Source organism: Chiloscyllium punctatum, chromosome 10 (assembly GCF_047496795.1).
Source record: "Chiloscyllium punctatum isolate Juve2018m chromosome 10, sChiPun1.3, whole genome shotgun sequence".
Lineage (NCBI taxonomy): Eukaryota > Metazoa > Chordata > Chondrichthyes > Orectolobiformes > Hemiscylliidae > Chiloscyllium > Chiloscyllium punctatum.
The window spans coordinates 45,637,078-45,664,522 of record NC_092748.1 but is presented as its reverse complement, the minus strand read 5'-3'; the positions used below and the strand labels follow the sequence as shown (position 1 = coordinate 45,664,522).

At 38.3% G+C, this 27,445-nt stretch overlaps 1 protein-coding gene across 7 annotated transcripts in view; it reads right to left on the bottom strand.

Moving 5' to 3' along the window:
- zswim2 (zinc finger, SWIM-type containing 2) overlaps positions 1–27,445 on the bottom strand; it is a 74,301-nt gene that overhangs the window by 25,018 nt on the left and 21,838 nt on the right. For 3 of the 7 annotated variants that reach the window (XM_072579041.1, XM_072579043.1, XM_072579042.1), the window contains exons 4-12: positions 26,540–26,718; positions 24,726–24,802; positions 22,411–22,451; positions 21,062–21,281; positions 18,114–18,362; positions 14,311–14,395; positions 11,336–11,463; positions 10,631–10,790; positions 347–1,482 (exon numbers count right to left, since the gene is read on the bottom strand). In XM_072579041.1, the coding sequence (XP_072435142.1) occupies positions 667–1,482; positions 10,631–10,790; positions 11,336–11,463; positions 14,311–14,395; positions 18,114–18,362; positions 21,062–21,281; positions 22,411–22,451; positions 24,726–24,802; positions 26,540–26,689 (1,926 nt within the window). In that variant the 5' untranslated portion in view covers positions 26,690–26,718 and the 3' untranslated portion in view covers positions 347–666. Of the gene's footprint in view, positions 1–346; positions 1,483–6,966; positions 10,132–10,630; positions 10,791–11,335; positions 11,464–14,310; positions 14,396–18,113; positions 18,363–21,061; positions 21,282–22,410; positions 22,452–24,725; positions 24,803–26,539; positions 26,719–27,445 lie in introns of those variants that run through there. The other 4 variants (XM_072579044.1, XM_072579045.1, XM_072579047.1 and 1 more) reach the window with 4 other exon arrangements.

Here is a 27,445-nt window from a genome sequence, read left to right as displayed (position 1 = left end):
TGTCAAATATAATTTTCTATACTATGTATTATTTAGTATCAAATACATTATCTCATAATATTTAACATGTCCATTATTAACTAGTCTAAAGTGTGACAGAGTTGTTGTTTTAGGATAGCCTGCAGTATCTGACAAAAATGCAAGAGTTGATTTTTTAAAATACTAAGTTCTGCCGTACTAACTGCACTTTATTTCTTGGAATAACACTAAACAAAAGAAAAAAAAGTATAATGGGCTACACATCTTCACGTGATTCAAAGTAAAATGAATGATCAAGAAACACTATAAACTAAAATATTCCCACACATAATAATTCTGAACAAAAAATATAGACTATAAAACCTGGTAGAGACATTGACTCATTTATTAAAACGCTCAAGTCAAGTGATATGCTACTATATTTTGATGCTACCTTTTTGTTATTCTTGGTTAATTAGATTTTGCAATATAGGTAAAGGCTCTCATTTTTGAAATTTCTGTGGGATAACTTTGAGTTTCTGCTTTCTTAGAGAGTCATGCATGAATTGTGGATTTCCAAAAACTTTGTGATTTTGTCCAAAATTTTTAAAATGTTACTAGAAAACAGGTTTTACAAATTTCAAGTAACAGCTGTATTAATAATTTTAAACTTCTTGCTAGACAATATGCTACAATAATTGAATGGCTTTATAATCTGGTGTTCACTGCGACTCCTTCCATAGCAAGACTCACACATTTGGTGGCTGAACTCATGGATGCACACCTGACTTTTCTTGAAAGGAGTCCAACTTGTTTTCTGATTTCACCTTTAAGCCCACTGCTTTGAGTTCTCTGTATGGAACTACTGTCATGTGGACAAAGCTCCACCTGTAAGATCTGTTGCGGTGATAATTCTGTTGAGTTAGATTTGCTGTTGTGCATGGACTGCAATATCGATGTACCACTTAAACCAACGCTATGAGTCTTGCTAATGACAATATTTCTTTTCTTTATTTGACTATCTTTAGAGTCCTTTGACTTTGCTTCAATTTGAACAGATGCAGAATTATTTTTACCTCTTGTATCAGGTAAAAGATCTGGGACATGTTCTTCAAACATTCCTCCAGGTATTGAATGTTGTGTATTATGACCTTGATCTATGCTTGCTTCATTTTTTATTTCATTCAAACGGAAGTAATTTAATCCATTTACAGCAAAATCCTTTGTGATGTTTATAGAATTTTGATCTCCATATCCTCTTTGACGTTGGTTTTGATTGAGCTGACCATAGGTTTGATTGCTGCTTCTTCTCAGTGATGAATGGTAACCAATCACTGGAATAGCAAACTGAGGTTTATCCGGTTGAATATTAGAGCTGGAATGCTCAGAATTGGTGAATGCCTCTCTCTTTTTGCATCTGCTTGATCCTTCATTCCAGGTTAATGGATTATAGACTGCGTGTCCATCAATTGGACATGAATTAGATTCATGCAATAGCCAGTGGTCAATGCAGTCTTTGTGAAACTTGTTAAAACAAGAAATGTTATTAATTGTTAATGTTCACACGTACCATTATTTATACAACAATATGCCCCTCCAACTACGACACAATAAAATAAATTACTTCACCTTGAAAACAAGATTGATTTAGCATTGCTACATATACCAAATATGTAAAGAGATATAAAAAAGTTACAAGTATGTACAGATATATAACATTTATATAATCATAGGTGGTTACTTTTCTCCATCAGTTAACAATAGTAAAATAAGTCAGTATGAATATAAGTGATACAAAATATTTCTTGTTTATGGTTTCACTGATTTGACTGAATGAACCAGTGATCTTCAGGGGAAAGCTTTATTTAATTAGCTAAGTTGGCCATTGACAGTAGGCCTACCTCTGTCTGGAAGCCATTCATGGAACAGGTTGGAAATACCATATATACTCGTGTAAAAGTCAACTTTTTTAGACTACTTTTAAAGGTTCAATTTATAGTGTCAACTAACACACGGGCACTAGTTTTGAGGGGCTGAAATTCATGCTGCAGTTTGAAATACCGTATTATTAGCATAAGTCGATTTTATTGCTCAACTAATTCCGGGTAAAGAAGAAAAACACAACCAATTACAGTAAAGATAACTAATGGATAAAAGAAAGAGAAACAAGAATGAATTACTGGTAGTAAGTTTTATTTATATATACCGGTACGAAAATTTAACATGTCAAAGATTCATTGAAATCCTGCAAAATCACACTGTTCAGCATCATCATGGCCTGGTATAATGGCACACCTAAAATGAAATATATATTAAATTCTGAATGTGTAAGCATTTTGAACTTGCCCGCCAAATTTTTCCATTTCCCTCCAATTATTCTCCTATGTAAATGAACCTCAGGAACATTAACATGAACAAATTTGTCAAAAATAAGGGGTCGACTTTTACATGAGATAGACTTTTACACAAGCATATATGGTAGTATGATGCTGCCATTTTAAACAACTACAATGTATAGGACTGGGCACCATAATGAAAAGTTTTCTTTACCCTGAAAGGTAGATTTTAATGTTGGAAAAGATTTGAGAACTCTTCCGCAAGGCACAAAGTCAGATATGATTAATTGCATTTTTGATGAGGGAATAAAAATGAGTGATAGATATTGTTCTGAACAGGTGGAGAGAGTTGAATCAATTCCTGTTTTTCTCATAACCTGTTTAGTTACACAAAAGATCAGTTCCATAACCACCTGATGAAGTAGTGGTGCTCTGAAAGCTAGTGCTTCCAATTAAAGCTGTTGGACTATAACCTGGTGTTGTGCGATTTTTAACTAAGTTCAAATGTAGTACTACTCAAAATTAAGAAGACAATTAAGTTTTTTTGAGTGAAAAAAGAGGAATTTTGTTGTTTACTAATTACGAGACAAGTAATGAATTGTGACATGAATACACACAAGCACAGGTATGGAGTTTAAAAAATAGAGAGTGTTGAGTACAAAAAGGAAGATCAACAATAGGCAGTTCCAAAACAAAAACACCCTTCCTGCCCTCCATGCTTCCATTTCACTCGCCACCTGTACTTCACCTGCACAACTAACTAACAGATATGTTTCACTCAATCCCTACTTCGGTCACATTGCAGGAGAATATAGCCCTCAATTGGGCTAAAAGAGACATTATGGGTGGTAGGATACCTGACATTCATCTCCTCACTCCATATAAGGAGAGGATGCTTGAGCCCATATAAGAGGGCGAAGACCTCTCATGGTGATGCCGAGACTACATGCCCTAGCAACCAAGTGAGATTCATTGTCAAGTGTTGTTCACTAAGCTTCCACTCCTGTTTTGCTACTCATTTCCTGTCTTGCCTTCTGCAGGCACCAGAAGCATCCACAAAGTCTCTGCTCTCAACAGAGAGCCAATATCCGCTCCACCATCTCTGAAGTAGTCACAGATTCCTCTGAGAAAGCACTTCCTGCATCCTCAATGAGCTCAGATGCTGATACATTGGTACATTCTACTACACCATTGACAGGTGTGCTGGTGATATTTTATGACGACAAAAGGTTGGTGAGGAAATACTAAATATGGGGAGATTACTGAAATGTTTGGTTTACACTTCAGCTTTCAATAGGAAGCTTTCATAGGCTGTGAACAATTCAGACTGATCACCCAAGATACTTCAACAAATTTGCATTCCTTTGGCAATTCTATCTATTTGGCCCTAGTTCAGTCTGGAGATAAAAAGGTCCGACAATGAAGCAGTGTTTGAAAGGAGAGGGCACAGTTGCTGCCCTTAATTGGTGCCTCCATTGTTACAGACAAACAGATCATCATCAAACCTGTCCTGTCATTGATGCACACTACCACCGAAGAGGATGTCTCCCAGCAGTATGCAGTAATAGGCAGCTTTGAACTCCAAACCAAAAACTAAGATGTACATGGCGACCAACAACAGCTTCTGCCAATCCAAGGAAATCTTGTGAGTCCTAACCACTTGTTTTATGCTGGGTTTCAGAATCAAAATATAATATTGGACTGTTGATAAAATGGTGAATGGTCGCTCAGCACATCTTAGACACATGAAGAGGCATCTGCATTCTTTTAGTTGCCACAGCTTGACTGAAGCCTGACTTTTTCCAAACACTCTTCAACTTCTCCATCCAGGGGGCCCCCATTGAAGATACATAGCCAAATGGCTGCCACTCTTCACTAGAAGGCAAGAGTATTCACTGAAATACTTTGTGTAAATCACAACAAGGAGTCATTCTAACTGAGTCATAGCACCTACACAGACTTGTAACTTATCTGCAATGTGGGTGAGCTAAACAAGATAGGCAGCCCCACTCAAGTTCAAGATGGAATTGGTGAAAGTAGTCACTGGATTGGGGAAGCTACAAAAGACTTAGCATATCATGTTAACCGTTATGTATATTCACCACAAGAAGTGATCATGGCTGTATCTTACATGAGGTGACCTACTCTTGGGAAATAAGGCAGGGCAGGTGACTGAGGTGTCAGTGGGGGAGCACTTTGGGGCCAGCAACCATAATTCTATTAGATTTAAAATAGTGATGGAAAAGGATAGACCAGATCTAAAAGTTGAAGTTCTAAATTGGAGAAAGGCCAATTTCGACGGTATTAGGCAAGAACTTTCAAAAGCTGATTGGGGGCAGATGTTCGCAGGTAAAGGGATGGCTGGAAAATGGGAAGCCGTTAGAAATGAGATAACGAGAATCCAGAGAAAGCATATTCCTGTTAGGGTGAATAGAAAGGCTGATAGGTATAGGGAATGCTGGATGACTAAAGAAATTGAGAGTTTGGTTAAGAAAAAGAAGGAAGCATATGTGTCAGGTATAGACAGGAGATATCGAGTGAATCCTTAGAAGAGTATAAAGAAAGTAGGAGTATACTTAAGAGGGAAATCAGGAGGGCAAAAAGGGGACATGAGATAGCTTTAGCAAATAGAACTAAGTAGAATAAAGGGTATTTACAAATACATTAAGGACAATAGGGTAACTAGGGAGAGAACAGGACTCCTCAAAGATCAACAAGGCGACCTTTGTATGAAACCACAGAAAATGGGGGAGATACTAAAATGAGTATTTTGCATCAGTATTTACTGTGGAAAAGGTCATGGAAAATATAGCATGTAGGGAAATAGATGGTGTCATCTTGAAAAATGTCCATATTACAAAGGAGGAAGTGCTGGATGTCTTGAAATGCATAAAGGTGCATAAATCCCCTGACTTTGATCAGGTGTACCCGAGAACTCTGTGGGAAGCTAGGGAAGTGATTGCTGGGCCTCTTGCTGAGATATTTGTATCACCAATAGTCACACGTGAGGTACCAGAAGACTGGAAGTTGGCAAACGTGGTCCCACTGCTTAAGAAGGGCGGTAAAGACAAGCCAGGGAACTGTAGACCGGTGAGCCTGACCTTAGTGGTGGGCAAGTTGTTGGAGGGAGTCCTGAGGGACAGGATGTATTTGGAAAGGCAAGGACTGATTAGGGATAGTCAACATGGTTTTGTGCATGGGAAATCATGTCTCACAAACTTGATTGAGTTTTTTGAGGAAGTAACAAAGAAGATTGATGAGGGCAGAGCAGTAGATGTGATCTATATGGACTTCAGTAAGGCGTTCGACAAGGTTCCCCATGGAAGACTGATCAGCAAGGTTAGATCTCATGGAATACAGGGAGAACTAGCCATTTGGATACAGAACTGGTTCAAAAGGTAGAAGACAGAGGGTGGTGGTGAAGGGTTGTTTTTCAGACTGGAGGCCTGTGACCTGTGGAGTGCCACAAGGATTGGTGCTGGGCCCTCTACTTTTTGTCATTTACATAAATGATTTGGATGCGAGCATAAGGGGTACAGTTAGTTAGTTTTCAGATGACACCAAAATTGGACGTGTAGCGGACAGCGAAGAGGGTTACCTCAGATTACAACAGGATCCGGACCAGATGGGCCAATGGGCTGAGGTGGCAGATGGAATTTAATTCAGATAAATGTGAGGTGCTGCATTCTGGGAAAGCAAATCTTAGCAGGACTTATACACTTAATGATAAGGTCCTAGGGAGTGTTGCTGAACAAAAGAGACCTTGGAGTGCAGGTTCATAGCTCCTTGAAAGTGGAGTCGCAGGTAGATAGGATAGTGAAGAAGGTGTTTGGTATGCTTTCCTTTATTGGTCAGAGTATTGAGTACAAGAGTTGGCAGGTCATATTGCGGCTGTACAGGTCATTGATTAGGCCACTGTTGGAATATTGTGTGCAATTCTGGTCTCCTTCCTATCGGAAAGATGTTGTGAAACTTGAAAGGGTTCAGAAAAGATTACAAGGATGTTGCCAGGGCTTGAGGATTTGAGCTATAGGGAGAGGCTGAACAGGCTGGGGCTGATTTCCCTGGAGCGTCGGAGGCTGAGGGGTATAGAGGTTTACAAAATTATGAGGGGCATGGATAGGATAACTAGACAAAGTCTTTTCCGTATGTTGGGGGAATTCAGAACTAGAGGGCATAGGTTTAGGGTGAGAGGGGAAAGATATAAAAGAGAGCTAAGGGGCAACTTTTTCACGCAGAGGGTGGTACGTGTATGGAATGAGCTGCCAGATGATGTGATGGAGGCTGGTACAAGTGCAATATTTAAGAGGCATTTGGATGGGTATATGAATAAGAAGGGTTTGGAGGGATATGGGCCGGGTGCTGACAGGTGGAACTAGATTGGATTGGGATATCTGGTCGGCATGGACGGGTTAGACCGAAGGGTCTGTTTCCATGCTGTACATCTCTATGACTCTATGACATCTGGTGAGCACATCATTGCTACATTTCTACAGCAAAGAAGAAATTCCCCAGGTTGCTGGCACTCGTGGTCTGTTGGATACATGTACTTGCTGTCTCAGGCAGTATGGGACCCTATGGTATCAGTCATTAATGGCTTAATCAAAAAGACAGCTTTGAAGGAGGGAAACTGGATCAAAGGTTAGAGTGCACCAATACCATCTGTATCACAATGGCTCTTGGCATGCAAGTATCTGCCAAATCCATATTGAAATGGCAATAGTACTGGAGAACTAGTCCTGTATAGCGTTTACCAGATTTGTATACCAACTCGCCATTGATGCGGAGTAATGGCATACATAGCGACAGGGGGACAAGGAACCTGACCCCATTTACCTTCCTTACAATAGAACATAGAATATTATAGTGCAATACAGGCCCTTCGGCCCTTGATGTTGCACTGACCTGTGGAACCTAACCTACACTATTCCATTTTCATCCATATGTTTATCCAATGACCATTTAAATGCCCTTAATGTTAGCGAGTCTACTACTATTGCTGGCAAGGCGTTCCACGCCCCTACTATCCACTGAGTAAAGAAACTACCTCTCGACATCTGTCCTATATCTAATCACCTGTCAATTTAAATCTATGTCCTCTTGTGCTAGGCATTACCATCCAAGGAAAAAAGGTTCTCACTGTCCACCCTATCTAACCCTCTGATTATCCTTTATGTCTCAATTAAGTCACCTCTCAAACACCTTCTCTCTAACAAAAACAACCTCAAGTCCCTCAGCCTAAGACCTTCCCTCCATACCAGGCAACATCCCAGTAAATCTCCTCTGAAACCCTTGCCAAAGCTTCTACATCCTCTCTATAATGCGGTGACCAGAACTGTATACAATACACCATGTGCGGCCTCACTAGAGTTTTGTCCAGCTGCAGCATGACCTCGACGCTCCTAATCCCTCTACCAATAAAAACTAATACACTGTATGCCTTCTTAACAACCCTAACAACCTGGGTGGCAACTTTCAGGGATCTATGTACATTGACACAGAGATCGCACTGCTCATCTACACTACCAAGAATCTTACCATTAGCCCAGTACTCTTTATTCCTGTTGCTCCTGCCAAAGTGAATTACCTCATACTTTTCCACACTAAACTCCATTTGCCACCTCTCAGCCCAGCTGTCTCACCCCAATGAGACAGGATAATGCACCCTCCCAGTCGAGGCTTCCATAAGTCTCCTTTCAGTATATTCCAGAGATGCCGTGGGAATTTGAGCTGAGGAGAATGAACCTGCATCTGGGCAGGACATAATCAGGAAATCTGAACACTCTCTAAATGCAAATGTTATTCCAACATTCCATGGTCAACAGGCTTCATTAAAAGTAGTCTTGCTATTCTTAGAGTAATCCTTGTATTAGCAAAAGTGGAAATACCCAGGGGTGTCTGGTATGTTCCTTTATAATCAATTTTGGAACCTCCAGTGAGTTGATGAGTTTAAAGTTGCAAAATAGAGCTGGCAGTCAATGTGGGGTTGACAATACATATTTAAAAGAAAGTCTGAAGAGTGATGGAATTAAAGATTAGCGTTTGCCATAGCACAAGTAGATCTGAAAGGCCAGACAGTCTACTTTTGTGCATATTTATGTTCTTACGAAATATCAGTTTAAAAATACAGCAGCTGCGTATGATGTAAAATGAAGGTAAACAAACTCCACAGTTATATAGGTGCCTAGAGCAATGATAAGAAAAAAGATATCCTGACGGTAGGTAGGGTTGACTGGAAGGCCTGTTTTTTTGTATTAACATAAATTTAAGTCGATTACACCATTCTGACCCCTATGGGCATTTTTTTAAATGAAACCTTGCACTTTAGCTAAAAGCAGTCAATGGCTTGTATAAGCAATATAAGATTACTTATAATCTAAGATGTAAGATGGCGTCACATATGGTCGACTCCTTGCAAGCTCCTGCATGCAGATCTAAGTTTCCTATTTCCTACAATTATTCTACACTCTTTAAACTTAATAGCATAGTTATTAGTAATTTTTAAAAGTATGTTTTATCTAAACTCACAGGTTTGAAGCTCCTCTGATCCTCAAAGCCAGCTGACTGGATGAAGGCAGTAGATCACGTGGTGCCCACGACCCATTCAACCACCCTGGAAGGCGGCCAGGGCAGCTGGAGGCAGCCTACATGAGCCTACTCGAACACTTAACACTGGAGCCCCCCCAGGGGTGCATACTCAGCCCCCTACTGTACTCACTGAATACCCATGACTGCGTCGCCAAATACCACACTAATGCCATTTACAAGTTCGCTGATGACACCACCAAAGTCGGTCAAATCTCAGATGGCAATGAAACAGACTACAGATGGGAGACAGAAGACCTGGAAAAATAGTGCACGGAGAACAACCTAGCTTTCAATGTTGGCAAAACCAAGGAACTCATTATTGACATTCGGCGGGATGTTACTTATATCCCCCTACACATCAACAGCATAGAGGTGGAACAGGTGGAGAGTGTCAAGCTCTGGGAGAGGTCATCCACAACAAGCTTGCTTGGACTCTTCATGTGGGCGTACTGATTACAAAGGCTCAACAATGTTTCTTCTTCCTCAGGCAGCTGAGGAAATTTGGCATGACAGCGAATACCCTTGTCAACTTTAATAGGTGTGCCATCAAGAGCACTCTGCCTGGATGTATCACTACCTGGTATGGCAACTGTACTATTCAAGATCAGAGACTGTTAGAGAGAGTGGTGAACTCGGCCCGGACAATCACAAAGGCCAACCTCCCATCTATAGAATCCATCTACCAGGCCCGCTGTCAAGGAAAGGCCACCAGCATTCTTAAAGATCCATCCCATCCTGGCAATGTTTTTCTACTCTTAATATTCGCCTGTACCTGTGTTTTTGATTTTGCCGCTGTTTACCTATTATTTATTTATCTATGCTACTTAACTCAGTGATCTGCCTGTATTGCTTGCAAGACAAAGTTTTTCACTGTGCTTTGGTACTCGTGACAATAAATTCAATTCGATTACTTTTGCAAGTGATCTCCAATGAAGCCACACTCTCTTGTAAACTGCATGAATTAGGTGGAGTGAGAAGAGGCAACATCTGGATATGGCAACTTTCAGCAGAGAAAGGCAATTTAGGATCAGGCCTCAGGCATTACTGTCTGCCCCGAATTTGGCCTTTGAACCCAGTCTAGAGATCTGTTAAAGGTCATTGGTGTGCCTCATGTTAAGATAGAAGGTTGGAAGGCCTAGAAATGTGACAGTTAAAATGTTTATCTGGCACAAGGAGTTTGCTTTGCTCTTTCACTATTAACAAGGGTAAAGTCAGCACTATGTGGCCTGGTACAGTATTGGATCTATTTCTTGGAACAGATGAACAATGTTACATATATAGAGTCAGAACATTAGAGGAGTTTGTCATGTTTTGGAGAAGTACAAGGGTGCCAAAGCCATTCTTGCTGCATCTTCCCTCTGCTGTACCATTTGCCCAAGATCATCCACCCATCTGGTGACAGTACGTGCCAGAGAAAAGTAAACTGCCTCTGGACACACTGGGAGGATCAAGCATTGTGATAACCAGTGCATACTCTATCTTTTCTATACTAACAGAATAGAGAAAAGAATTGGGACCCTATTGTGGTGCAGTGATACAGTCCCTCCCCTGGACCAAGACGCACTTGCTTGAGAGGTGTGTAATAACATCTATGAACTAGTTAATTAGAAAAGTAGAGAAAAGACCTCTTGTCTCCTTATACTAAAGCATGGCTGCAAGCAAAATAATACTTTTTACAAGTACTAATTTGTACTGAAATTGATGCATAAAGATAGAAATTAGCTAATAACATGAAAAAATGTTCTTACTTTGTGATGACAAGGCAGCCATCGAACTTGCTGCCTTAATTGGAATGCTTTTAGACAGACTCTGCACTGCTGACCAGGCACAAGAAGTTTGCTTTGCTCTTTCACTATTAACAAGGGTAAAGTCAGCACTATGTGGCCTGGTACAGTATTGGATCTATTTCTTGGAACAGATGAACAATGTTACATATATAGATAAGTGAAATTTGCTACAGAAACACACTGGATTTGTACATTTTAAGAATGTGTTTACATTCATTAAAACATAAAAGTAATGAAAGCATTATCATAAAATACACATATCAAATTTAAAAAAGACTTTTATGAGCCTTACTCATTTTGTGGCTGCATCAAGGGCGCAGGAAAACCAGAGATTACTTGACTGACCCAATGAAAGGTTATAGAGTGCTGTATTACTGATGTCCTTTCTCTCAAAAAATTTGAAACCTCTCTGGGAAACGAGCCCACTATTATCTTAAATCACCTCTTGTACAATACTATTCGAGTCAAGCATTGCATCAAAAATCACTATTGCTGGATTTATCTTGTCACCTATCCTTTTTCAGTCCGGGTGCTTCTTTGCACAAACAGGGTTTTCATTGAAAGGAAATATTCTCCTGATTATGGTCTGGCCCATAAAAGACATTAAGTTATTTTACCTCTAATCGATAAAACTTTAAATGTCATCACCGCTGAAAAAGCACTTACCTGTCCAATTGCAGAAGTAGATCATAGTCATTGGAAACTATTTCTCTGTTCATTAGATCATTGATAACTGCTAATGGCAAAGGCATGCCAGAAACCTGTTGTACTGGTTTCCAACGCTGATTTCTCTTCTAAAATTTAAAAAAAATCACCTATTTCTGCTGTTTAGAAAACCTTCAATGAATGTTTAAGACTGTACATGCCTAATCCAGTTGGTACATAGCAGGACAATTATAATGTCATAAGGTAGAGTTAACATGGTTTTGTGAAAGGGCAATTTGAAAACATGCAGTGGGAGGGAGGTATATAATGGGAACCAGTAGGTGTAGTGTGTTTGGATTTCCAAAAGACAGTCAATAAGGTGTTACATAATAAGTTGACAGCTTATGATACTGGATGATATATTAGCATGGGAGAAGACTTGTTAAGTAATAGAAAGAAAGAGTTACAATACTGGGTAATTTTAAGGATTCCTAACAGTACATAGTGGAGTGCTATCAAGTTCAGAGCTGAGACCTCAACTATTTATAATATGTATCAAAGTCTTGGATGAAGGGGTCCATCCTGTTGTCACCAAATTTGCTGACAGTGGGAACATATGAAAGAAAGCAACTTATGAGGTTGAAACAAATACAGCAGTCAGAAAAGGAATAGGTTAAGTGATTAGGCAAAATGGAGAGAAACTTCAGAACAATTTTGGAGACAGGCATCTGTCAGTCCTTGTACATTCATCACACAAGGTTAGTATGTAGGTACGGCAAATAATTAGAACGTCAAATGGAACATTAGGTTTTATTGCAACGGGCTGCAGTGTTAAAGTAGAGAAGTTTTGTTACAATTGTACAGAGCAATGGTGAGACCTAGGTCAATGAGCACAATTTTGGCCACCTTATCTAAGGGGAGTGATACTTTCATTGAAATCAGTTCAGAGAAGGTTCACTAGGCAGATTCCGCTTTAGGGGGTTTGACTTTTGAGGAACCACTGAGCAGGTCCATCTCCTAAACACAGATTCTGCCCATGCCACAAAGATCCAAGTTTCCTCTTGAAGGAGGTAGAAAGACCACAACACAAAACTCTTCACTAACTGACACAAAAAAAGGTTTAAACTCAATAAGCCATCTCCATCCTTTCAGATGCTGCGCAGTGACCGCCTTGACAGGCGATATATGCCTTGACAGGCTATTTGGTAACTTGTTGATGGTCTTTGACTGTTTGACTGAAAGACTCCAGAACAGGAGATGAGAAATTTCACAAAATTCTACGTCTCTCTGAAACAATTCTTTGTTGAGCACATGTGGTTTTTATACCACCCAATGAGAATTCACCATTAACAGTGTCCAATTTAATTCCAGGTAGTGACCCGAATAAGTGAGTCTTGGGGGTGCTAGAACCCAGGAAAGCAATGATAAAACTGACACAATGGCAGCGTCTGTGCTCAGAGTACAAATAAAGAGAAACTGCTTTCAGAGAACAGGGCAAGTATGATCAGGATGAGTATGATTGAAAATTTGGAAGATTCACCAAATGCAAAATCCTGCATAGAACACCATGCATTAGAACAAAGTCTGAAAGGAATGTAATCTGAAAGATCACTCCGCCTAAACCCAGAAGCTATTGGAAATTAGCTTTAAATAAAATTTCTGAATAGAATTTAAATAGAATTTCTGAAGAGCTCTGGCAGCAACCAATAGACCACAAGGAAAAGGATCCTTACATCCATTTTGAAGACATAACCAGGACACTGAACCTCAGACCCGAGTACAGATCTAGTACTCTCTCATAAAGCTGAGGCACAAACGTTCTCACAGAGAGCAGAATGACCTGCCAGTTCATCATCAGCTACCCCAAGAGTGTGACTGAAACAGTCCCAGTAACAGAGGGTCCCACACAAAGGGGATCTTGATAGGGTAAAACTGCCAAGAAAATGGCACATACAATAGCACTAGGGGTTTTGGATAATGGCCTATTTCTTACACGATAACTGCACCATTACCATTCAGTACTCAAGCTGATCTGGAAAAAGTCTAATCAGATTCACTCGAACAACAAGTCAGGGGAAACAACATTTCATTCCACAAGCAAGAACAGCACATAAAATGTCACAATAGCACATTTATTTAAAGATTAAAGAAGATTAATTTCATCTTTACGCCGAAGAAGGAAACACATACCAGGCACCAGTCATGATCATGCTCTGGCAGGGAAGGGCACAAGCTCGTTGAGAACCCTGCTTGATTTTGAAGACTTGCTACAGGAGGTTTAGTTGGGAGTGAATATACAAGTAAATGAACAGAAATGCAAACTTCAATGATGGGGAAGAATAAATACATGTTGGGGGAGGACAGTGCAGTATAAGGTATATGGCAATATAGTAATATGGTAGCTGATAACATCAAAGGAAATGACACCAGGTACATGTCACTAAATAGAACTTACACTATAATAGTCATGTAGGGTTTCTGGATTAGTGGTGCTGGAAGAGCACAGCAGTTCAGGCAGCATCCGAGGAGCAGTAAAATCGATGTTTCGGACAAAAGCCCTTCATCAGGAATACAGGCAGAGAGCCTGAAGGGTGGAGAGATAAGTGAGTGGGGGTGCCTCTCACTTATCTCTCCACCCTTCAGGCTCTCTGCCTGTATTCCTGATGAAGGACTTTTGCCCGAAACGTCGATTTTACTGCTCCTTGGATGGTGCCTGAACTTCTGTGCTCTTCCAGCACCACTAATCCAGAATCTGGCTTCCAGCATCTGCAGTCATTGTTTTTACCATGCAGGGTTTCTCCCTACTCTGTATATAAATGTATATAATTCAATAAACAGTTTTGGTTACCCAAACCTTTTCCATGCTAATCCCCAAGCATACTTAATTACAACAATTATCATTAGTTAAGTTATTGTTACTACTACTTTTGCATTGTCTTTACTCCATACTTATGCATAACAATTAAATTATTGTAATAGAAAGCACCTAGAATTACCTCTCGATAAGTGAACTCATGCTTAGGATGGTTCAGGCATGGAAAACACTCCTGACAAAGGTGAAAATCAGGACATCTTAAACACCTTTTGGAAGATTAACAAAAAAATGCTTGTATCAATTTGTTAAATATTAACCTTGCATTGCACATAACTAATGTGCAATTGGTTAATCTGTACTTCAGTTTAATTAACATTAGAAAAATTAAGATCACAAAACCATAAAAAGAAGGAACAGTATGACGCTCAATTGTTTTACACCATTCATCCTCTTCCAAAATAATCTATTGCATGTTACAACTTGGATCAGCACGGTAGCTTAGTGGTTAGCACTGGTGCCTCACTGCGCCAGCGACCCGGGTTTGTTTCCAGCCTCGGATGACTGTCTGTGTGGAGTTTGCACATTCTCCCGTGTCTGTGTGGGTTTCCTCTAGGTGCTCCGGTTTTCTTCCACAGTCGTAAAGATGTGCAGGTAGTCGGGGTAAATATAGGGCAGGGGAATGGGTGGGTTACTCTTCACAGGCTTGGTGTGGACTTATTGGGCCGTAGGACCTGTTTCCACATTGTAGGGATTCTAATTCTAAAAAGGAGTAGGCCATTCACCCCTCAAGCCTGCTCCATCTTTCTACAGGATCATGGCTGATCTGACACTCTGGATACCTACTTTCCCGATAACCCTAGATTCTCCTACTGATCAAGAATCTATCACAGCTGTAAATATACACAAGACTCTTCTCCTTCTGTGACGAGGAGTTCCAAAGGCTCTCAAAATTCTCAAAGAAGAAATTCTTAATCATTTTAGTTTTAAACTAACACCCCCTTATCCTGACTCTGCTCTCTTGTCTGAAATCCTACAGAGGGGAAGCATCCTCTCAGCATTTACCCTGTCAAGCCCCTTAAGAAGCCTATCTATTTCACTAAGATCACCTCTCATTCTTCTAAATTCCAATGAGTAGAATCCCAGCCTGTTTAACCTTTGCACATAAGACAATCCCTACATCCCAGAAATCAATCTAGCAAACTTCTTTGAATTGTCTGAATAGTACCTTTCCTTAAATAAGAGGACCAAAAATGCTCACTGTTCTCCAGACAGGGTCTCATCAGCACTTTGTTGTTGCAGTTAGACTTCCCTAATCTTATATTCCAACTAGCTTCAAATAAGGGCCAACTCTCCATTAAGCCTTCCTGATTACTATTTTTTACTCATTCATAGGACGAGGGCATCACTGGCAAGGCCAACATTTATTGACCATCCTTAGTTGCCCAGAGGGTACTTAAGAGTCAACCACATTGTTCTGGGTTTGGAGTCATATGTAGGCCAGACCAGGTAATATGGTAGTTTCCTTCCCTAAATGACAATAGTGAACCAGATGGGTTTTTCTGACAATCAACAATGGTTTCCATGGTCATCATCAGACTCTTAATTCTAGAATTTTTATTAAATTCAAATTCCACTACCTGCCAATGTGATTCAAACCTGAATCCCCAGAACATTACCTGAGTCTCTGGATTAACATTTCAGTGAATAATACCACTAGGCCATCAGCTCCCAATGCTGTACCTATGTACTAGTTTTCTGAGTTTCATGCACAAGTATCTCGCACCAACTCCCTAGACCATTTGTGTTGCAGACTTTCTCCATTTCAGTAATATTCTGGTCTTTTGTTTTCCCATCCATAATGATTATACTCCACTTGCCAACATTTTGCCCACTTACTTTACCTATCAACATCTGTCTGTAAGCTGTTTGCATCTTTCCTTTCCACCTATATTTGTGACATCTGCAAATTTGACTTTAGTACATTCACTCCCTTCTTAGAGGTCAATAATATATATATTATAAACAGTTGAGGTCCATCACTGATCCCACTTGTACCCTACTGGTTACTGGTCGCCAACCTGAAAAACTCCTCATCCCCATTCACTCTTTCCTGCCCATTAGCCAATTCTCTGCACTTTACATTTTTTAATTGTCTAGTCTTTTTTTTTCCCCTCGCTGTATAGTACTTCATGGTTGTTCCCTGTCCAATCCCTTTCTTCCAACTATTTTCCTAAGATGAGAATGCTTCTTGGATTACAAACATAAGAACAAGGAACAGGAGTAGACCGTCTGACTTCTTGAATCTGCTCCATCGTTTAATAAGATTGTGGCTGATGATGCAATCTTAAAATGCACATTCCTGCCACTTCTCCTTATAATCTTTTACCTCTTTGATCAACAATAATCTATTTAACTCTGTCTTAAAAATATCCAAGAATACTTCCAAAGCATTTCCATAAACTACTCAAAGAGAAAAATAATAGTTTCATCTCCATTCTCCCATTCACTTAATCTATTAATGTCCTTCTGATGATTGGAGATGTCATAGTTGGGTGAGCTTTATTTCGGGCTCTTTTTATGGATTCTTGCCTAAACTTTTAGGGATTTCTAAATGGGAAATTGTTTTGCACCCTAAAACGTATGTTCAAGAGCTTAAACTTCTGATCCGCTGAAATCCAATTGCCCCTTCTGTACTCTCCCTGATCTAAGTCCCGATGTGGAGGTGCCAGCGTTGGAGTGGCATGGACAAGGTCAGAAGTCACATGGCATCAGATTATAATCCAATTGGTTTATTTGAAATCACAAGGTTTCAGAGCACTGCCCTTTCATCAGGTGAAGTGAGGAAAAGCACACAGGCACAGAATTTACAGGCAAAGAGATCAATGGGTAGAGAGATCAAAAGATCATACAAATGGTGTGAGTGGTGTGTTGAATATTGATAGCTCTGTCACTGACACCTTGCATTATTTTGCTGGGGATTGAGAATAGACTGACGGTACAGCAAATTGGTTGGGTTGGATTTATCATGCTTTGTGTAGATGTGATATAACTGGACAGTTTTCCACATTGCTGAGTTGATTCAATTGCTGTGGTTGTATTTGAACAGCCTGGTTCAGGGCACAGCTAATTCTGGAGTGCAATCGGTATGATTGTCAGAATGTTAACAAGGCTGATTAACCTTGAGTTAAAAATCACACAACACCAGGTTACACCAGGGAAACCACCTGATGAAGGAGCGGTGCTCTGAAAACTAGTGCTTCCAATTAAACCAGTTGGACTATAACCTGGTGTTGTGTGATTTTTAACTTTGTACACCCCAGTCCAACACCGACATTTCCAAATCATGATAACCTTTGAAGTTGTTCTTTGATATCATATGGAGTGAATCAAATTGGTTGAAAACTTGCAACCATGTCATAAAGGACCTCAAGACAAGGCCAATATAGATCATTATGGCTAAAAAGCTTTGTCTTTTTCATTGACGTGCTGGGTTCTCTCATTGCTTAATTGTTTGCAAGCATCTAGTGCCGTTGTTCTTCTAGGTGACAGGGATGTTTTGTTTGAAAAGTGCTGTCAGAGGAGCATTGAGTTACTGCAGTGCTTCATATAGATGGTATACACTGATGCCACAGTTCATCAGTCCTAGAGTAAATGTTCAAGGTGGTTGGCTGCAAGGCATTTCAACATCCATCACCGGAAAATTTGTTTCTAACTACAGTTTTGCATACCTTCATGACTTTAATCTATCAGGCCAACATATAATCTCCTCTGCTCTAATGAAAATAACCTAAGTTTTCTTCATTTATGTTTCATCATACTAGAGAGCATTTAATGAGACCTGTACTGTGAATGTTAAAGGTAACATATATAAGATGCAGCAAGTGTTGTAGATGCTCTAATCAAAATATATATATTAGATTTTATATATATTATATATTTTATATATATTAGATTTTTGTTAACTTGAAATAGAAATCAACTTACCTGTAACATTTGCCCTGAATTGGACAAACCTGGCAGTTGTTGCATGGAATACCAAGGTGTTTGTCAAGTCTTTCTCTTTCTGCAGCCAGAAGTTTTGTGGAGTTTCTAAATTCTTCTTGCAAGAGAGAAAGTGGTGCAAACTCCTTTCTGCACAGAGGACATTTGGCAATGGTTTCACTCTCAGTCTTTACCTGATGTTCTGCCCAAATTTTCATGCATTTGATATGGACATTGTTTCCACAACTATACCTGTACAAAGAAAACAAATTGTCACCATAGTTGTATGCATAATCAACCAGTTAAATATTATGAAGGTGACTATTAACAGGACATTCACAAAAATGTACACTATAAATATGCTTACTACAATATTTACATTTGGCTTTTCTTTTTGTATTTTTTAATTAGCTGATAAGATGATGTCAATATATTATTTCCAGAAACACTGCTTCAGCAATCAAAAGTGGGATTTTAATGCCCATGTTGGTGCAAATGTTAGACAATGCTTGTAATAAGGTATATTAAATGTGAAAAGATGAATATAGCAGTTTAACCATCACTAACAAACAGCCACTATCCAAATCGTTAACATCATTCTGTTTCAAAAAAAAAGGAAAATATGAAATTAATACCTGTAACTCCATGAAAATCATATAGCAAACAAATTCAAAGGCATTTTGAGAAGACATTTTTCATTAAAGGAACAAAAGTTTAAAAGAAAATTTAAAAATCAAGCGCAAATGGCCTATATTTATCTTATTCATCTATGTAATGTTTCACATAAAAATAATAAACATTATCTAGACAAAGATGACAAGATAAAAGATATATTTGTAATTTTCAAGTTATATGCTGTTCAAAAGTACTATCTGTGTAGTACTCAGACACTGCTATTATAGCCTACTAATAAGCATTGTAACTACAATAGTGCCATCTTATGGGTGCCACTGATTACTGCTGGCATACTCTAATCTTTACTGTTTAGTGGGTGGGTGGTGGGTGGGTGTGTGTGAGAGAGATGGTGGGGGGCTTGAATTATGTGTTCTTGTGCTGAGAATCTATGTAAAACATTTGATGTGCACAGCGTTTTAGCTAGATGGCAATCCATCATTTAGATATTTGCTCTCGACTTGTAATATTTTTATCTCACTCTTTCCACAGAATTTTAAATTTTGAATACTTAGTGACATCAGCAAGGATCAAAACATAGAATCCCCACAGTGTGGAAATAGGCCATTTGCTGTCAAGTTCACACTGATCCTCCGAAGAACATCACATCCAGACTTACCCTCCCTACCCTATCCCCGTAACCCTGCAACTCCTATGGCCAATCCACCTAATGTACACACCCCTGGACATGATAGGCAATTTGCCATGGCCAATTCACCCAACCATCTTTGGACAAATTGCAGAATACTAACAATGTTTTAAAAAAACTGATACAAATAAGCAAGTTGTGGTTAGACTTTCAAAAATTGTAAGTTGCAAGAAAAAGGAAAGACTACAGGACATAGACAATTTCAACTTGCCCCTTTAAAATATCAACATAAATGACAAATTAATGAAATTAGCAACTCCTAGATACTGAAGCAGTCCATATTCAAATGAAACAAGATCTGGACCAATATTTATGTTTGGGCTGACAAGCGGCAAAAACATACACATACCCAAGCAAAGACTGTCTCCAATAAGACATGATCTGTTGCCTCTTGACATTCAGTGGTGTTACCATCACTGAATTTCCCCACTATCAACATCCATTGGGTTACTATTGATAAGAAACTCAAGTGAACTCACCTCATAAATACAGTAGCTACAAGAGCAATTCAGAGGGCAGAAACACTTCGGCAAGTAACTCACCACCTGACTCAACAAAGACTTTCCATCACCTACAAGGCACAGGTCAGGAGTGTGAAGAAATACTCTCCACATGCCTGACCACATCCAAAGAATCTACTCCTCCACCACTCAGGAGCAGTAATGTGTACGATCTACAAGAGACACTGCAGGAATTCATCCTAGATCCTTGGACAGTATCTTCCCCTGCAAGCCACTCACCATCCTGACTTGGAAATGTATTACTCTTCCTTCACTGTCGCTGACTCAAAATCATGGAATTCACTCCCTAAGGGCATTGTGGGTCAACCCACAGCATATGGACTACAGCAATTCAAGAAGGCAGCTCACAACCACCTTCTAAAGGGCAATTGGGGATGGGAAATAAATGCTGGCCATCCAGCAATGCCTACTTCCCACAAATGAATTTAAAAAAAAACTAAACACTGATAACTGTGATATCCATTTTGCATTATGCATATCACTACCCACATTCCACGATGATATTACATTATTTTAATTGTAAGGGTAACACACATCAAACTTCAACACACAAAAGTGGCAAGGCAACTCCTGAGTAAGTAAAGCCACATTCTTCAGTGTTAGCTATCTGTAAATTAACTTATTTGAATCTCCTGTTTATTTTAGAGGCATGGAAAGTGAGGTTGTGAAGCAGCAACAGAACATAATAAATTTTAGTTCCACACTCCCAAGAACCACCATTGTAAAGTACAGAAAGCAAAAGATTCATAAACTCCTCAAAATATTTCAAATAAACTAATTTGAGAATTTAAAGTCACATGAAATTGACTATTCTTACTTTAAACTCTGCTCAACCGTGATTAGTCAAGTAAGCAAGAATATTCTTTAATACTTTTTCCAAGTTCACAGTACTGTACATGATGTCAAAATATGAAGAATATCAACTCATGTCCTCTGTCAAATCACACCTGAAATCTTAAATGCCTGAAATAGAAGCTGTTAAAATTTTTAAATATACCCATGGTGACCAAACAATATTTTGCAAGCTTTTTTGAAGTTTTGTTTTCCCTTCCTTATTCTATTCCTCTGTTTTAGAATGCAATCTAAAATACAAGAAGCGCATGTCTGACCTGCAATATGTTACAGGTTGTTTCTTTTTCAATAGCTCTTCCTGACAAATGGGACAGACATCTTCTGGATCAATTTCCTTCTGACATACAGCACCAACTATTTCTTCATCCTTTTGCTTTTTCTTATAGTTGTTAGGGAGTGACTGTGGTGCCTGTTCTGTATGAAGACTGTTCAACAATATTTCAATTTCTCGGTCCACAAGGCCAAGTTGGAAAGCATCTGAAAGGAGAAAAGACCCAAAAATGGCATACTCATTCCAACACATATGAAACTATCTTAAATTTGTAATTATTTTTAAAGCAGCATTTTATAATTAGACCTTATGCATGTAATTCTAAAATCAATGCAATACATCTACATTGTCTGATCACCATTTTATGTTAAGACAAGTGATAAATCCACAGTTAAATAATAAATAGAATCAATTATTAAAATGGCTGATTCTCCTTTCAATTAGTCTTCCTCCTGACTTATGCTGAAGAACTGTCCTACAGGTCCTGGTTGTTTCCTTATATCTCACTTAAATTACAATTTTTCACATGTGAAATTGATATTGAGTGGTAGCAAGTTATTCAATGATACATTGCGCCTTGACAAAACCTGATGCTGTCCTAGAAAAATAATTATTCAAACCCACTTCTGAGCAGAATGATGAATATTAATTTGTTAATTTTAGCTTCCTAATCCAATTATTGCACTCAATTGTTCCATTTTCAGTAAGGAGACTAGCTTAGTCCTGAAACTTATCATTTGTTTAGCTCAGCTACACAATGCAATTACTGAAGGAACCTGTATCACATATTAAACTCCTTTCCATTTGTATTATTTTATAAATTGCAGTAAAAATGGAATACCACCGAGTAGTTTTCAATAAACCAAACCAAAGCAAAGCAATTTGCAACACTGAGGAGATTAATTGAGGAGATCATAAAGGAATTATCACAGTACAATTAAAGTTGTAATTTTCTTTTATAGCTAGTAAAGTGCGGAACAGAAGAGGGAGAATTTTCCAGCCAGGTGGAGACACATTCTAGATGCAAATGCTAGAGTATAGTATTGAGTCTTTTCCTGTGGTGTGTTGTCAGTTCAGTGAGTGTTGTGGAATGACTAGAAAAGCCCAAAATAAAGCCTTTTAACATGAATTCCTTCTTTCCCAACAGTATACGGTTTTCAGGCTGAGTCTGCCACAGCCAAGTGCCTAAGGGAAGTACATAGTGGGAGGAGCCTTCTCAATGGAAACTGAGGTGGTCTGATCAGTTACATTGGAGACCTCTAGCCATGGTCATCAAAGTACTATCGTTATTAAAATCTTCAATCTATAACTGAAGAACTGAATTATCAAACTTACATTCATGACCACGTGGTAGTTTAAACTTCTTTAACAAAATCCTGTTTGAAAACAAAACAAGTTAAAATAAATCCAAAAATACCAAAATGTCAATTAAAGTAATGAGAGTCACGATATTAAAGTTGTTTTCTATTTTCTTGTATTTTGAAAGCATCTCTGGGGAATGATTTCAGGTGTTCAAAGCAACCAAATACATTTTTCACCTGGCCACTATTCATGTGTGAGCCTTAATAGTGAATGTTGGCACCTAACAACAATGGGCAATTCAGGTAGTTCTGCTATTACACAGTAGTTGTATTCCTGTGTGACCACATGCTACACAAAAATTACGCTACACAAATCACATTTAAAGTGTTGATGAGGCAATCATGCTATATCCAACACATGCTTAAAAAGTTTGTGGTTTAGAAACAACATTCCCTATTTGTCAATCACATTACAATGAATTTGCATTGATGAAATGCGTACTATAGCAAAACAACCTGTACTTGCTCTGTGTGTGGGGGCCCTCTTGTGGTACAGTGGTAACTCTCTACCCTTAGACTGGGAAGCTCGGGTTCAGACACGTGTAATAACATCTCTGAAAGGAGTCAATTAGAAAAACAGGTTACTTTTTTTTTCCCCAAGATGTTCATTTAGGAACAGAAACCATGGCTAATTTAGCTTTTTAAACCCCTGGGCACTGTGAGTAACCAAAGCATCCTATTCCTATCTCAGTTAAGGTCAGTCATCTGAAGAAAAAGAGAAGAAAACAAACCTGGACGTAAGAAATAGGAACGTGAATAGACCATATGGTCTTTTAGTCTGCTTCACCATTCAATGTAATCTTGGCTGACCTTCTCTCTTAACTTCACTTTTCTACCCATTCCTCATATCCCTTGACTTTCTGAATGAATAAAAATGTCTAAATCAATTTTAAATATCCTCAGTGCTGGAGCATGCACAACACCCTGGGTTTGATAATTCCAAAGATTCATGATCTTCTAAGTGAAAGAGTTATTGGCTATTGAACTAATCACTGGATAAATTTGCAGAATTGGAGCAATATTTTCTCACACTTGATCATGTCTTCATTAATGTACTAATTATGTTTTGACAGCTTAGGTTTGTGAAAATAGAATTGCAAAGGGAGTGCTGTTAATACTTCCCTTCCACTGAATTGTCATTATGACCTAATTACTCAAGATATTTGATATGCTACCTACTTGTACAAGAGAAATTCATTACAAATTAGCCCCCTTAACAGCAGTGATTCAGATAACATTGGCTGCATGACTAATGGCCTCTCTTTGGGAAAGAACACTGTTTGACATCCTTTCCTTTTCTAAATGCAGATTGGGAGGTGCCTATGCTGGGAAAGTTCAGTACTGGCCAAATACATATCAGTATGCAATTAGTGCTGAATTTTCCTGGCTCTGAGACTTTTCAATTAACATCCACGAAGTGAAAAATATGCTGATCAGCCACTTGTACTGCTGACATCTGCTGAGCAGGTCCCCAATGAGAGGAAGGCCCAAATTGGCAGATCTTCTTCTGGTGGAACACAGTAAAGCAGTTTCTTTTGAAAGCACTTCAGCCCTGCATTTTGTCTTTAATTACAATGCAAATGTTTGGAATTTATGCAATTCTTTAAATGATATAATTTCAAATAAATATATATTCCTGAAGACACAGTGAGAACAAATTGTGCTCCCTCAGCATACTGAATTCCCCTAGAATGTGAACACAATTTTTGGCTCTCTTACCATTTCCAGTAAAACTTAGAATTAAAGGAAGATATACTTTCAATTCAACAAAACAAACTCCAGATAAATGCCAACATCTTTGTCAGTTTTTCCCCAGTTAAGACAAAAGCAAATATGAGCTACAGACATATTTCTTCTTTTTATATTGTCACAGGATGGTTAAATGCTTGCATTTTCAAGCTAGAGCTGACATGCTTAAAATATTTGAAGAGTAATCTGGGTGAATTTAAGACAGTAATTAAATTCTTGTGTGGCCATAATTGTGTAAGTAATTTCTTTCACCTTTCAATAGTCAAAATTAACTGCAATTTTCCTCAAAACACCAGTCCCACAGCTATTAAAAGCTGTGCTCTTTTGAAGATGCTATGGGCAAATCAATTTACCATTGTATTGAAGACTTAACAGCTATATTCCTAACAGAGCTGAAACCATTATATAAATTACAGCCAGCAGCTTAATATACTATTTGCAGAAAACTCCAAATAGCAGTGCTACTAATACAGTACAGCACTTTTTAAAAGATGTTTTAGAAAACTGTCAATCAAAAACCATGCAAGAAAATGAATTCACCAGCAGATGTGCTTGCAGAGGTCCTTCTCTTTGAGAAACGTGGAACAGTTGCAGGTGTGAATGTTTCCTATATTCACCTTCCAGGAAATAGAAATAATTGAGATTAATGTAATCTATATGTCTATACATATTCAGCATCATGTCTGTTCACATACAGGTTTCACAAGTTCAGACGTTTTTCTCTTTTGTTTCTATAAGTGGAAATGTCATTGTTACTGTCACCTGACTTTTATTGCATCATGTTAAAGCTCAAGGAAGAATCTGAGAATTATTTTTATATGAAGAAAAATATATTATCTAATTAAAACATGATTTATTCCCTTTTATATGTTCAATTGCCAGATTAGTGTCTTGATCATTTTTTCATTTGTATACACAATGTTTCCCAAAATTTGGCAGTTTTTATAAACTTCAGACTTTGAAGATAGAACATAGAAACATATAGCACAGAAATAGGCCCTTTGACCCTGCATTCGACACCATGATGCCATTCTAAACTGATCTCATCTGTCCCACTGATCACATATTTTATTTAACCTAGTAGGATGAGAAAATCACTCTCACTTGCAGTAGTTGAGGTGAATAATGCAAGTGAATTTGAGGGGATGCTTGATAATTACATGGTACCAGAAGAAATAAAGAGACTTGCCAATTAGATGAAATGAAGTAAGCTAAAAGGAGGCTCGTCTGAGGTATGAATGAGGGTTTGGATTTGTGCTCTAAAATTCTGTTTAATTCTTTCCAAATTCTTTCTCTACTGTCATTCCTGAGTTCTTGCAAATTCAAGGTAATTAATTCATCATATTTATAAAATACAAAGAACAAACATGTTGAAGTACTCCAAAACAATAAAAAATATCTTCCACTTGAATTCACTCAGGGTGAAGAGTGATACTCAGTTCTATATAAAACAAAATTCTTCACCAGCTGACAGCACAGGTGGGCTTTCTGAGTTAAATCTGTCTGATATTTATTCTATTAATTGCATTTGATTGGTTTCCCTTATCTGAATCATTTCAACAAGTGACCAGCATTGCAAAAGCAATGGCAAACAATCACCATTGTCAGAAGGGATGGCAAATCTAAGGAGCTGAGCTGAAAATCACTACATAATCTGTGTTAGTATGAAATTTCAATATTAAGGATCATAGAGGGACCGAATGAGGATGCATTAAAGTTAGTGTCACAAGTGTTTGCCACATTTTCTGTGCAGCATACAGCAGACCTGTAATAATCACAGGAATGGCATGCTTCAAATTTACTGCAATGAAGACATTGGTAATAGAAAGGGTGATAGTTCCATGGTGTGATATTTGGCACACTACAGACCACTACAAACCAGGATTAAAATTCAGTTCCATACATTGTAACAAGAGAACTATGAAAATTCAGATCGTTAGTTTGATATGAGATTTCTTTGGTCTCAGCAAGTGTAAATTAAGTTCACCTTGTGAACTGTAAATCTGAGTTGACGTTATCCTCTGGTCATCTCATCTCTGTGAAAAGCACAGCTCACAATTTGAGGAATGGGAATAGAATGTGCCAGTAAGTTAACATTAGAAATGTGCTTGCAAAGGCAATGTATAAAACTGCACCTTGAGAAAGATTTTTGTATTATTAGTACTGGTAAACATGGAAATCAAATATTACTTTGTTTCAATTTTCTGCTTTTTCATATAAGTAATGAAAACAGCAAATGACCATCTAAAATATAAAAGCTGACAAATACTGAGAACTTTCAGCAGTAAAAGATTTGATAAGGAACCAGTTCCAAATAAAAAAATCTGAAGTCTTATTAAATTTTGTATACTTACTTTAAAATATTTAGATATACCTTCTTCTTTAAGAAGAAAACCAACTGGACCCAATTCTCTCAGAATATATATTGTGGTGTTGACTGCCTGATCCTGATGCCAGCTAACTAAATCAGTTGCAGCTCTTCTCAGTTGAACTGCTCTTGCCATGTTGAGAAGGTTCAGGAAACCTCAAATGTCTGAAGAATATCAAATAAACAGTGAACTAATACACAACATTCTAATAACGTCTATGAATTCTTCTCAACTTACAACAAAGACTAACCAGAATAGTTTACTTAACTGTATTGATCAAATTGTAATGGTTTCTCCTTGAGTGGTGCCATAAGTTTACAGTTTTCTACAGTTACTTTTTGGGAGTTCAAATTTGTCAATCACTCCAAAAGTCTTACTTTTATTTCCATTCTGTCTTACATCTATATGCGTAAGGTTAGGGTATGCCCCTTATAGCATGCTAACATAAATCATTGGTCTATTTTGTAAACATTCCCATGTGCCTTTGCAATTTTCCCCTTAGTCAACAAAAACTTCAGGAGAAAGTGAGGACTGCAGAGTAGAGAGTGTAGCGCTGGAAAATTGCAGTTAATTTTCGGGCATAAGCCCGACATCGGGAATTAGCATAGGCTTTGGAGCAGATAGCCTGTTCAGTTTCTAGGCTATTTTTCCCAGATCAGGTAAGAATATAATTCTTTATTTTTATAGTTTGAATTTATATTTCTTGCAGGTTGCATGTATTATTATAAAATTGGAAAATCAATGATATATCAGATTTATGGAATCCAAAGTGATTCTCAAGATTATTGACAATGCATTTAGTTAAACGGGTAAGATTAAACATAACTTTCAAAGCTTAGCCTTGATTAAAAGCTAGTTAAACAATTATCTGATATGTACTGCTTTATGGTT